Genomic DNA, 12,663 nt, shown 5'->3' on the forward strand with positions numbered 1-12,663 from the left:
TTTCTAAAGTAATTACAATTTTTCTGTTAATTGAGTAATCAAAACGTCATATAAACCGTTAAAATGAAAAAATAAAGCAGGAATTAGTTGGAACTGAAAGAGGGTGCCACGTAGATCGAGGGGAAGGAGAGAAAGGGTCGACGGAAGCAGAGAGAAAGTAGGACGAGGTTTTCGTATTAGCAATCAATTTTTCTGTTAATTTGTTGTGTATTTTCATCATTATCATTATTATTATTAGTTTTACAGGAACACAACACAAGCCCTAGCACAAGGAGTGGTAATTATACTAAATACATATGGGCAACTATTTTGTTAAAGAACCACCACCACCCATGGTTTTGGTGCCGCCTCTCTTCGATTTCCCTCCTCTCGCTGCTCGTACCAGGTTAGAATTTGTATGCTGTCTTTGGAGGATTTTATAATTTTAAGTTACAAGCGCCATATTTGCAACTAATAATATGTTACAAGCACAGTAAATATGTCGCAACAATCATCCCGAGTTTTGATAATATGTTACGAGCGCTGTAAATATGTTGCAACAATGGTCTGCCTAAACGGGGAAACTGGTGCATTGCTGCCTAATTCAACATACAAGTGAACATTGTATCTGTCTAATAAATTATGATTTTTTTTATTACTCTGGGACCACGCAGTTAGTAGGATACCAAGTTGTTGGTTTTAATTAATGTGTTGAACTAATGAGATACCCTTGGTGCTCATGCAGGATGTTGGAGCCGTCATATAATTTGTTGTTTGGGAAGCTTGCTCTAAGATGTCTTTTCGATGATTACTTTGATGAAGCTAGGCACTTTAGCTCAAGAATCATGCTTAAACCGATCGATGATCCTCATGTGGATATGGTTGCCACTGTATCCTCCTCTATTCGCTACTACTATTACTACTTCATTACTTGATTTTATTGATGCTTACCTTACTATACACATAATTAATTGTTTTGAATCTACTAGAAGAAAAACTATTTAATTTTGTAATGCTATATTTAACCAATTATGTACTTATTTGCTAATTTTAGTTTTTATTATAGCTTTATCGGAGAGCTTTAATGTTTATTTGGTGTTTATACTTGACTAAACCCCATTACCAGACATATTGGCTAAGAAGTAAATTAAATTACCCTCTTTTCTTAAGAAAATCCATTGCTTTTTATGTACTACACAACAAAGTTGAACTTTTTTTTTTGTGTCTTGGATATACACAGAGATTCTAAATTCTAAATACTTCAAACTGTTGATGATATCACATATGAAAATAAATTTTAAATAGCGGTAAGTTACCATATCATATGTGAAAGTTCTCTAAAAATTCTTTCTGAATTGATCCTAACTATCACAAATTTAGACTACTTCATTCTACTTCGAAAAGCATAGATTTGAATAATAATGAGGTCATACATAAGGAATATATATGTGTATATATATACATATCTCTGGGCGGTAGTATGACTTAATTCATAAAATCTTGTGCTTGATTTGGTTTGGCTTTGAGTGATTGCCACAATAAAAAAGTAGGGAATGCTTTCCTTAGCCAACTTAGGTTTCAGGTCCTCTTGACCAGAAGCCTGATGACAATATTGTTGGAAATGCAGAGTTCCGCTGGCAAAGGTATTCTAGGATTTCTCATATTGGCCCCATTCGTTGTCTTCTGCTGTTGGAAGTTTTTAATTATTCAGCTAAATGCCAAATGGTATTTGTACCTTCTTTTGCAGTGATGTTGATGATCCTCATACATTTATGGACCTTTTTGTATCAAACTCTGATCCGTAAGGACCTTCGTCACCACGAAATTTACAATTGCTTTTGATTTTTTTAAAATATCCTTATCCCGCATGCTTATAATATTTCATGTTCAAGGATTTTACGAATGAGGTCATGTACTTACTACCCTAAATATGGATTTGGAGCATTTGGCATCTTCCCATTGCTTCTAAAGAGCAGGTGCATTTCTTATAGAAAAATATGTTCAGTTCACAGGTTAGTTGTTTAAAACTTATATATGGGACATCACTTTACAAAAGCCTAGAATATTTTGCAGAGAATCTTCTAAAAATGAGGGTCTGATGGGATTGCGATATGGGTCGACAAATCTTTCATTTGGAACTACATTCATGCCTTCGCTTTGTATGTCCCAGCATCTCAATTTCATTGTTGAAAGCTGTCTATGTATTAATTTGGGAACCGTCCTTTGTGCTTTATATTTGTTGTCATTGCCTTCTATCAATGTAATAATGTTAAGGTTCAAACTTTTAACTGCACTTTAATCTTTATCTCGCAAATGCCTTGTGTTATATGCAATGCGAAATGATTTCATATGTTCCAATTATCAACCATATATTCCTAGACATGTACTGTCCGCCAATATATTTGTAAGGTTCATTATGGATATATTTAATATTATTTGATTGCGCAAAATATCAACTAAGTTTGATTTGTACATATGATTGTCTTCTTCCTTCTGTTCATATAGTACGAGATGATATACCCAAAAGTGCATGGTTGGTAAGCAAAATTGGAAGATTAACAGCTGGACTGCAGTATGAGCCACTGAGTAAGTTCTTCGCACTCTTATTAATCTGGTAATAAATATTTGATATGAACGAACTAAATGCTAATTAATATTGCCTTTGATTGAAAATCAGTTCTTAAATTGATCTAGACCGCTTCTTGTCATCATCTTGTATTCCTGTGATTTATATTGGAGTTCCTAGAGTTCTTATAATACTTGGTTTTCCACTAAATTCTACTCAATTTATATCCTTATTAATAAAGTTTCTTCTTTTGCATGTTGGTGTTTTTGTGTAGTGTTAAATCTTGTTTCAATAATTAGTATTATTACTTTTATTATAAGTAATGAGCGCGATTCATATGAAGGACATATACTTTCTTAAAGAGTAGATGAAACATATTTTTTTAGCTACATTTTATAGTTTGTTGTTGGAGGGGTTTTTACAAAAGTCCTTTTGTTCCACGTGTTTAATTCAAAAAGTTTTCTCGTTAATTGTTTGAACTTCACAGTGATACTTTTTTTTGCCTTTTTAATAGATTGTGTTGAGGGTAATTATATTACCAAGGTGTTGAAGATAACTCGATCATGTATGACACCTCCCAGAAGTTTGCGACTGTAAATTATTCTAATATCTCTGTTGATGCTGATTGCGCAGTTGGAACAAAGGATGGAGCAAAATTTTATAATTTAAATAATTGGAGTTGTGCTGTTGGCTATGGAGTTGGATCAGGCAGCCCCTTGAGCCCATCGTTTAATTTTTGCCTTGAATTGGCTAAGAATTCTGAGGTTTGTAGTAGTCTACAGTTTACAAAGTGGCTGTGAATGAGTTTTGACGTTGCTTGCTTTGTGGTCACACTATTGTTTTTACTATGCATTTTCAGATACTAGATCAAATATGATATTTCGACGACAAGATTGAATAGATTTGTAGCATACCTTAAACAATTACTTTTCCACCTTTGTTTTATGCAGGCATGACATCACTAAAATCTACCTTTTTTAACGTATCTATAGAAGCAATTTTTCAAATTTTTATCATTTCAGTACATGCGTGTTCCACATATAATCATCTAAGTCATTTTGACTATAAAAGGAATCTTTTGAAGTGTACTCTTCCACATCCATAATATGCAAGCATGTCATCACTTAAATGTACCTTGTCAATTGCTTCAGCCCTCGATAATTAAACGGAATTTGAACTAAGCTCAAAAAGTATCAAATATCAACCATTGAGGGTTCCAAATGCTGTAGTTTTGGCTTAATGTTTATAATGAGTGAAATGCCTTGAATTTATTATCTATGTAACCTTTGAGCTAGATAATCTATTTAACAATTGAGGTCTCCAAGTTTTATACTTTTCTCTTAACATATATAATCTTTTAGTTAAATAAATTGCATAGATTGCACTAATTAACTTATGTAAAGTCTGACTTCTGTAATTAAAAGTATTATATATGCACCGGAAGACTTAGAGTATTGAACTTTGTATTGCAGTTTATTGCTTCATTTTATCAGCATGTGGTTGTCCAAAGACGGGTACGCCCCTTATTTTTCTCTTCCCACATATATCAAGTGATAATTGACAAACCCTGTTGATATTTTAACATTACCATCTTTATCTTTATTTGTAAAAGCTTAAGGCTTGCTATGTTGCAATATATGTATAGGGTTGAGTTATATGGAGACCAAAGGCCATATATGTTCTGCTTGCTAAACAGATGTAGTCTCCAATTAAAAAGTGGTCTCCATATAACATTTCGTTGTTCATATATAAATGTCATGGTATACGTTGTCCCATGTATTAGAAAGACAACAAAAGAAAGGTATATATCAAAATCACAAAGCATATCTTCCAAAGATGTGTTAAAAATTTCAGACAACTAAGTAACTACTATCTTAGTAAGAAACAAGAATGAGGAACCATTTAAAATATCTCTTTATTAATAGTGAGAGGGAATATTGAATTATGATGTCAATTTTGTAATCCTGTGAACCCTGGTCATTGTTTCACCTTGGTATTTTCTTTAGTGACGGGTAAAGTAAGTGAATATGTGGAGCTAATAGTTTATAAATTATGTAGGTTATTATAAATAAGCCCAATTTAAGTATGTTCAGTTTCAACACCATGGTGTGAGAGTTTTTGCCGTTAACTAACTTAAAGGGGAATATTATATTCAGGAGTTTTGCTGGTAACTAACTTAGAGAGAAATACTATATTCATTAATTAATCGTGTAACCCAAAAACTAAATAACTGACATCAGAGATACATCTGATGTGTTAGATATTGCAGACACTCAAATTTAGTTAAATGAACCGTGAAATTGTTATATGGAAAAGATGACAAATGTCTTCTCATAGTATGTGGTGCTTTCCCTCGCGTTGTTTCTTGTCACGGGCCGTCGGGCAGACTTGTTTTTGTGACAAGTTCATATGTTGCTAACACGTATATCTTATAGATTTTTTTTTGGGGCATATATCTTATGGAATTTCAAAGGTCAAGAATCCCATGGAAGAAAGTGAAGTAGTTGGAATCACTAATTATATTGACGTCGGTTTTGAGCTGAAAACAAGGTACCTTTCACTGATCCTTGTGAAAACTATCTTATTAGGAATTATACGTGAGAAATGTATTGTTTGTACAGAGTTGACAATGACAGAGCTAAGAGCAGTATGCATGATTCAACCTTTCAAGTTGCTGCATCTTGGCAAGCCAATAAAAACTTTCTACTAAAGGTGGTACTTCAAATTTATATTTTTTTTTTATTATATCTGGATCATGCTTGGTTCGGTCGTGATTCATACATTATGTTGTGCAGGGAAAGGTGGGGCCTGTCGGCTCTTCTTTGGCTTTAGCATTCAAATCGTGGTGGAAGCCTGCCTTCACTTTTAGCTTGTCAGGTATTATCTATTCTGTTCAAGGTTCTCCTCCAAGTGTATGGAAATCCTTTATTATAACACAAACTGATTATATTGTTATATATCATTCCGGTAAGTTTTTTTAAAAAAAAATATTAGGAACACTGGCAATCATATTCTATTCTCTGTTTATGTGGAGTTCTACTTCAAGAATTTATAGTTTGCGTAATAAAATTCTAGCAATATGAAGGAAAAAATAATTTTACTATATTCTCTACTCTATATTCCGTGCTTTCCAACATCGCAGTTGATTTATACCTGTGAATCACATGTAGACTAGGCATAATGGTAAAAGTATTATTAATGTTGTTTTTCTGGCAGCAAGTAGTATATTATTATTAGAAAGTAGAACCAGTAAAATTTTTGGAAAGCATGAAATTTGTGTAATTTCACAGGGACGTAGTGTTTCATCAAGGACCGTAAAACTATGAATATGGCTGAATATATTTTACAAGTGGAGTAAATATAGTCAAGGATGATAGAAAACATGATCAACATGACGAATACAGCAAAGACTATTGAGATCCTTTTTATATATAATAATCACCAAAAAAAGAAGCCTTCAAAGTGGGTGGGAAGGTAGCATCTCCACGACAGCATAAATTTTGACCAAGCTTGGTTAATATTTGCATGTCTCTCTCTTCCTCAATGGATTGTAGACCTATGTTGATTAGGTTAACAGTTATTACAAGTTTGTATACCTTAGTGATGGTTGAACCGGAGCTGCAACTAACTCGCTTGATGATTAGCTTTTTGTCATTTACAAAACTTTATCAGACTGAAAAGAATTCACTAATTCAGTAAGTTCCTTAGACGTAAAATAAAAACAACTAACAAATTTTTTTTGTTGATTTACAGCTAACAGGGATCGCTCTGATGGGAAAGCTGCCTTTGGATTTGGTTTCCGTGTCGACAATGTTAGAGAAGCTAGGTTTGTGATTCTTTACCCATGTCCTCTTTCCTCGAGGCCAGATATCCTGGTAATGCAAATAAAACCGGAGGATTGACCTAGTTATTGTTTTCCGTGTATGCAGTTACCAGAGGGCTGATCCAAATTTTGTAATGCTGACGCCAAACAAGGAGCATCTAGCTGAGGGCATCCAGTGGAAAATGGGGGAAAGACCAATGTTCGAATCGGATGTCAGTTCTGGGAATTTTGCTGGCATACCAAGAGAATTAAGACCCTTGGCTAAAATCTTGTAATCTGGTCTGATTCTACTTATGGTTTGTAGGCTGTAGAATTGGACTCTTAGAAATGTTGGATTTTTATAGCCCATTGTCTCTTTCTCACTTGGTTGATAACTATGACCTATATTTCTTAGTGTGATGGTATGATGCAGGTATAACTTCTATAATGATCTTGTGCAATCCATAAACTTGAATATGGGACACTGGAGGGGGTATTTCAATCCCCTTGGCATGAGAGTGTATGAACAATTTTTGAGGAAAAGATGGCACATCAGAAAGTACCCAATCATATTATTTGCTAGTAAGTTGTTTATTTAATACATTGTTTTTAAGATGGAGAGTCCGAGGCAAAAAAGAGTCACCCGAGTGCTGACAACTGAATAGAAATATTGAGTTTTACATTGACAGAGATAAAAATAGAAGTTAAACAAGCAATTTTCATAGATGCTGGTTATTGTTTAGCATGACCCAGGTTTCTTCTCAACTTCATACGTGAACCAATTGCTATGCTTTCCCTTGGGGTCCCTATTTTTTTTCATCCACCACCTTTTTACATGAGTGTCCAAAATATATGAATCTATGATCAAGCTTTATATATCGAATTTGCTCTATATTTGTTCTTGGATTTTTCTTCGTCTTTTTCTAGTGAATGTGACTCTGGTGGAAGCGATAGCGAACACAGAAGCCTGCTACATAGATTGCTTCTCCATTGACGGATAAATTGTAACTTTTTTTCGTAAATAGCTTGCTAAAGGACTTAAACATGTGGTCGAATTTCCACAATTGAGGTTACCCCTGGAGAAATTGTAGCCAATGCCCCAAGGATTAAGGACTGGCGTACTGGCTTTTTAATTTTATTGAAGAAAATCTGGCAGTAAAACAAATTAATTTTTTGAAAAGAAAAAGGCCTTGACTAGATTGATCTTACCATGCAGGTGAATTTGGAAGTGCTAGGAGTTGATCTCATCTAGAAAATGATTGCGGTTATCTATAAACCAAAGAGATGTGAAGTGTAACAGCGTTTTTTTAGAATTGTACATATTATCATAGGGTATACAAGTTTTTTAGCATTACTATCCGAGCAATGTAAGAACGCTGGGGGAGAGAAAATACTCCCTTCTTCCCTCTTTAAATTATATTATATCCTATATATAATTAGAACAAATGAGTTTTGATGATAATGTATGTGGATAAATAAATAATTTACTTAGAAAAAAAATAAATGTGTGAGTGAATCATGACAGCAGTTGGGAGAGGAGTATACGTCAGACACTCTGCATACCTACATCAGTAAAAATGGTTGGTAAAATTAAGTATGATAAAATATGTAAAGTAATACAAATATAATATCTATATATTTCTAGACATTAAATTTATTTAGAAATAAGTAATAATTATTAAAAGTATTCTTTAAAAATATTAATTTGAAAATCACTTTGAAAAACAAAAATAATACAATATTCAAAAATTTCATAAAAAATTAAAAATTGGTGTAAAAGATTTACTATGGTATAATTTGATTTTCCTTTTAAAAGTATAATTAAATATTATTCCTTATAATTGTATTAAAAAGTGATAGGGGATAAAAATAATCTTGACCGCATAATAAATGAGCACATTTATTAGGCCCGATTCGGTCCACATACGAAACCCGCTTATTAAGGCCCAGTGATTAATATGTCATTAATTGGGCTCAAGCGACCCACAGACCAAAGATTTATTATTAAATTCGTAGGCCATAAATCAGAAAGCAAATCCCTACATTCCAGGACTCCAAACTTTATTCCAAATCTGAGACTTTCCCACCAAATCTCCTAACTCTAATCCAATTCAAGACATCCTATACTTATATAAAGGGCCTATCCCCACAATTCAGAACTACGTTTTTTGACTTGATCATTGGCACAAAGTAAGGTACGTAGGCATCTTGTGAAAGCAGATTGAGTCACAAAATACGAGAGCAGTCAAATAGAGTCTTGGAGCTCACGAACCGTAGCATTAAATACGCCATAATTTTTTACCCATAACATTTGGCGCCGTATGTGGGAAGACAACAACAACCATAATACTCACACGAAACAGAAACAACATTCCTGAAAGGACACCGGCTGAGACTACCCAGACAATTTCATCTGCCGGTGAGATTCTCCATCACTTAACTTACTCCCAAGGGACAGCATATCCTTTGATTCCCCGATCTGAATCCCACCCACCCCCAGCCTTAGGGGCGAATCCTCAAAATTTAAATCTGAATGCTCCTTTGGGGACATAATTCGCGGGTTTCGAGATGTCAACCATAGTGAATCACATGCTCATAAATCCCACTTATCGGATGCCCATCTACTCGGAGGCTGGAGGGAGTAGGCCACCCCTACCACCTCGATCCCAGCCTTGGGACGACCCTAATTACCTTAGAGGTCTGCAATCAATCAACAATGAAAGAGATGTATCAGAACCCTATACAAATGAGGAGAGTGGAGAGTCAACTGATAAATACGCCATCACAGGGGAGATGAAGGGACAAAGAGCCCGTTGGAGGTAGGCTCCTTGAGCCTGTTGGAAGTAGGCAACCCGAATTTTAAGAAGTTCGAGGAGTGGCATCCCAGAATTTCAAAGACTGGATCCGTGCTCATGAGGCAAAAATCCTAAAGCTAAGGAGGGATATGGAAAAAAGTCAAGCTAGACAGCCAAAAAAGGGCAACCGAGCTAGAGGAACTACCCAAATCATCGATTTGGAGGAAACTCTTGGCAGAAAATGAATAGATGTCCCTCGGGGAAACCCGTTTGAGTTGCTCCCCCTTGGAGACCCAGACGATCCAACCCCGCCTTTCATGGAGAAAATCATGAACACCCATCTCACAAGAAAGTTCAAGATGCCGACAATAAAGGCCTATGATGAAATGGGATATCCAGCTAATCATGTCAGGACCTTCTCCAATGCACTGTTGTTGTAACCCGTGAATGATGCGATCAAATGTCGGGCATTTCCTCAAACCCTATCAGGCATGGCTCAAAGGTGGTACATCCGCTTGCCACCAAATTCAATTGAATCTTTTAGAGATTTAAGCCAAACTTTCATCAAGCAGTTTATCAGCGGAAGGTGCATGAGTAAAGCTTTGCTTCTCTCATGAGTATAGTGCAAGGGGCAAATGAGTTTCTTAGGGACTACTTGAATCGATTCACAAAGGAGGCATTTTAAGTCCCTAATCTTGATGATAAGGTAGCTATGATAGCTCTACAGCAAGGAACCAATGATGAGTTCTTCAAAATATCATTAGCCAAGCGGCCACTAGAAAATATGTTGCAACTCCAAAGTAGAGCATGAAAGTATATCCAAGTTAGAGAAAGTATGAAGAAAACAATGATGAACAACGAGCCACTGGTGGTAAGAAGCGGAAAACAGACCAAGAATACAACGCAAGGGACAAATATCCTAGGGTTGGAAAATAAGCTGATTCACCACTCAAGAAAGGAAGACCTGGACAAAAGTTTACCGAGTATGGTAGACTGAATGCTCATAGGAGTTAGATCTTGATGGAAATCGTGAGAGATAGAGATGTTCGCTGGCCAAAACCCCTGAAGGCTGATCCTTCCAAGCTAGATAAAATCAAATACTGCCGATTTCATAAGGATGCTGGTCACGACACGAATAAGTGCCGACAACTGAAAGACAAAATTGAATTCTTTATTCGAAAAGGAAACTTGAGTAAATATACTAGAGATGGAGAGAGAGGAGAAAGAAACAATACTGGAAGAAGGAACTTTGATGATCATATAATGGATCAGGATGATCAAGGGAGAAATCCCCAACCCCGAGGACCAGTGATAAATATAATTTTTGGAGGACCGGCTACAACTGGCTAGTCTAAAAACTCAAGAAAATCTTATGCTAGAGAAGTCATGCACACAGTTGGAGAAGCTCCGAAGAGGGCCAAGACAGAAGTAACAATGGCATTCGATGACTTTGACTTGGAAGGGATCAAGTTTCCCCATGACGATCCCCTAGTCATAACACCTATCATAAGAAACAGTCCGGTAAAGAGAGTCCTTGTAGACAATGAATCATCAGTAGACATCTTACTCCATGATACCTTCACAAGGATGGGATACAACAATTCTCAACTAACCCCAACTGATATGCCGATATACGGGTTCGCTAAAGTCGAATGCCCCGTTGAAGGGATAATTAAGCTACCTTTAACTATGGGTTAGGAGCCAAAACATGCCACACAAATGCTGAACTTTATGGTGGTTAAGGCTTGATCAACATATAATGCGATCATGGGAAGGACATGCATATATGCCTTTAAGGCAGTCCCCTCATACTACCATTCAGTGATCAAGTTCTCAACCAGAGACAAAATAGGAGAAGAAAGAGGAGACCAGAAGATGGCCAGAAGCTGTTATGTAGCCTCGCTAAGGGCAGATGAAGTTGGGGGAAGGTCTTGCCTATTGAGGATAAGGATATTCGTGAGAATGATGAAAAACAAGGAAAATCGGTTGAGGATTTGATCCCGATTCCTTTGATTCTCGAAGATCCTGAGAAAGTAAATTTTGTTGGAGCATCACTAGAGGAGCCCCTTAGAGGGAAATTAATAAGGTTCTTGCAGGAGAATAATGATGTGTTTGCATGGTCGGCTGCAGATATGCCCGAAATTGACCCTAAACTGATCACCCACAAACTAAACGTAGATCATAATCGGAAGATTGTAAAGAAAAATAAAAGAATCTTCGCCCATGAAAGGCAGAAAGCCATCAAATAAGAAGTAGAAAATCTCTTGGAGGCTGGTTTTATTGAGGAAATACAGTTTCTCGAGTGGTTGGAAAATCTTGTGATGGTAAAGAAGGCTAACGGAAAATGGAGAATGTGTGTTGACTTTACTGATCTAAACGATGCATGCCCAAATGGATTGTTTTCCGCTGCCAAGGATAGATACTCTGATAGACGCAACTGCGGGTCATGAGATGCTAAACTTTATGGAAGGGTTCAGCGGTTACAATCAGATCAAGATGCATAAAGATGACATTCCAAAGGTATCATTCATCACTGAATTTGGAGTTTTTTGTTATCTTGTTATGGCATTTGGTCTCAAGAATGCAGGAGCTACCTATCAAAGGTTGGTAAATAATATCTTTAAAGATTTTATTGGGAAAACTATGAAATTCTATGTAGATGATATGTTAGTCAAGAGTCTTGTAAAGAGTGATCATATATCCCATTTGAGGGAAGCTTTTGAAGTCCTGAGATATTACAAAATGATGTTGAATCCTGCCAAGTGTGCTTTTAGAGTTGGATCTGGAAAGTTTTTAGGATTGATGGTCTTCAAGAGTGAAATTGAGTCCAATCCATACAAGATAAGGGCCATCTTAGACATGGAACCTCCACGTTCCGTAAAGGATGTATAAAAACTTACCGGAAGGGTTGCAGCTTTGAGACGTTTCATCTCTAAGTTCGTGGACAAGTGCTTACCATTCTTCAAATCTTTGAGGAAAGTAAAAGACTTTGCATGGACTGATGAAAGTCAGATAACGTTCGAGAAATTGAAGAAATACATGGATCAAGCCCCTCTATTGGCTAAGCTAGTCTTTGATGAAACCCCCTACTTATATTTGGCCATTTCTGAAAATGCCCCGAGTGCCGTGTTGGTAAAGGAGGAACTTAAATTCCAGAAACCTATATATTATATCAGCAAGATTCTACATAGGGCTGAGTTAAACTATTCAACTATAGAAAAGATCGCTTTAGCATTGGTTATGGCCTCAAGGAAGTTGCGTCCCTACTTCCAAGCTCATAAGGTTGAGGTATTAACAAACCAGCATTTGAGAAACATCATTCACAGTCCTAAAGCTAGTGGAAGGCTGATCAAATGGGCCATAGAGCTGGGGGAATTTGATATTAAGTACAAACCCCAAACTACGATCAAATCCTAGACCTTGGATGACTTCGCGGATGAATGTACCATCGCCAACCAAAAAATCGGGGGGCAAATATGTGATATCCCATATTTTTCAGAAGTATTATTATTATTATTTGA

General features: G+C 36.1%; 1 protein-coding gene across 5 annotated transcripts; it reads left to right on the forward strand.

Moving 5' to 3' along the window:
- The first annotated feature begins 77 nt into the window (after positions 1–77).
- On the forward strand, positions 78–7,793 carry LOC141718083 (uncharacterized). 5 transcript variants are annotated; one of them, XR_012573904.1, is made up of 17 exons: positions 78–157; positions 239–385; positions 725–869; positions 1,555–1,622; positions 1,727–1,780; positions 1,872–1,955; positions 2,053–2,138; positions 2,485–2,565; positions 3,179–3,309; positions 4,018–4,059; positions 5,019–5,095; positions 5,167–5,257; positions 5,341–5,422; positions 6,299–6,371; positions 6,475–6,647; positions 6,781–6,929; positions 7,564–7,793. XR_012573904.1 is itself a non-coding variant. In XM_074520445.1 (15 exons), exons 2-15 carry the CDS (start codon positions 297–299, stop codon positions 6,641–6,643), a joined length of 1,272 nt encoding a protein of 423 aa, XP_074376546.1. In that variant the 5' UTR covers positions 78–157; positions 239–296; the 3' UTR covers positions 6,644–6,909. The 5 variants fall into 5 exon arrangements, 4 of the variants coding, with proteins under 4 accessions (XP_074376546.1, XP_074376547.1, XP_074376548.1 ...); XM_074520445.1 differs by lacking the exon at positions 7,564–7,793 and having other exon boundaries at positions 6,475–6,909; XM_074520446.1 differs by lacking the exon at positions 7,564–7,793 and having other exon boundaries at positions 80–167; positions 247–385; positions 6,475–6,909.
- Positions 7,794–12,663: the final 4,870 nt, after the last annotated feature.

The sequence above is a fragment of the Apium graveolens genome, chromosome 4 (assembly GCF_009905375.1).
Source record: "Apium graveolens cultivar Ventura chromosome 4, ASM990537v1, whole genome shotgun sequence".
In the NCBI taxonomy this organism is placed as follows: Eukaryota; Viridiplantae; Streptophyta; class Magnoliopsida; order Apiales; family Apiaceae; genus Apium; species Apium graveolens.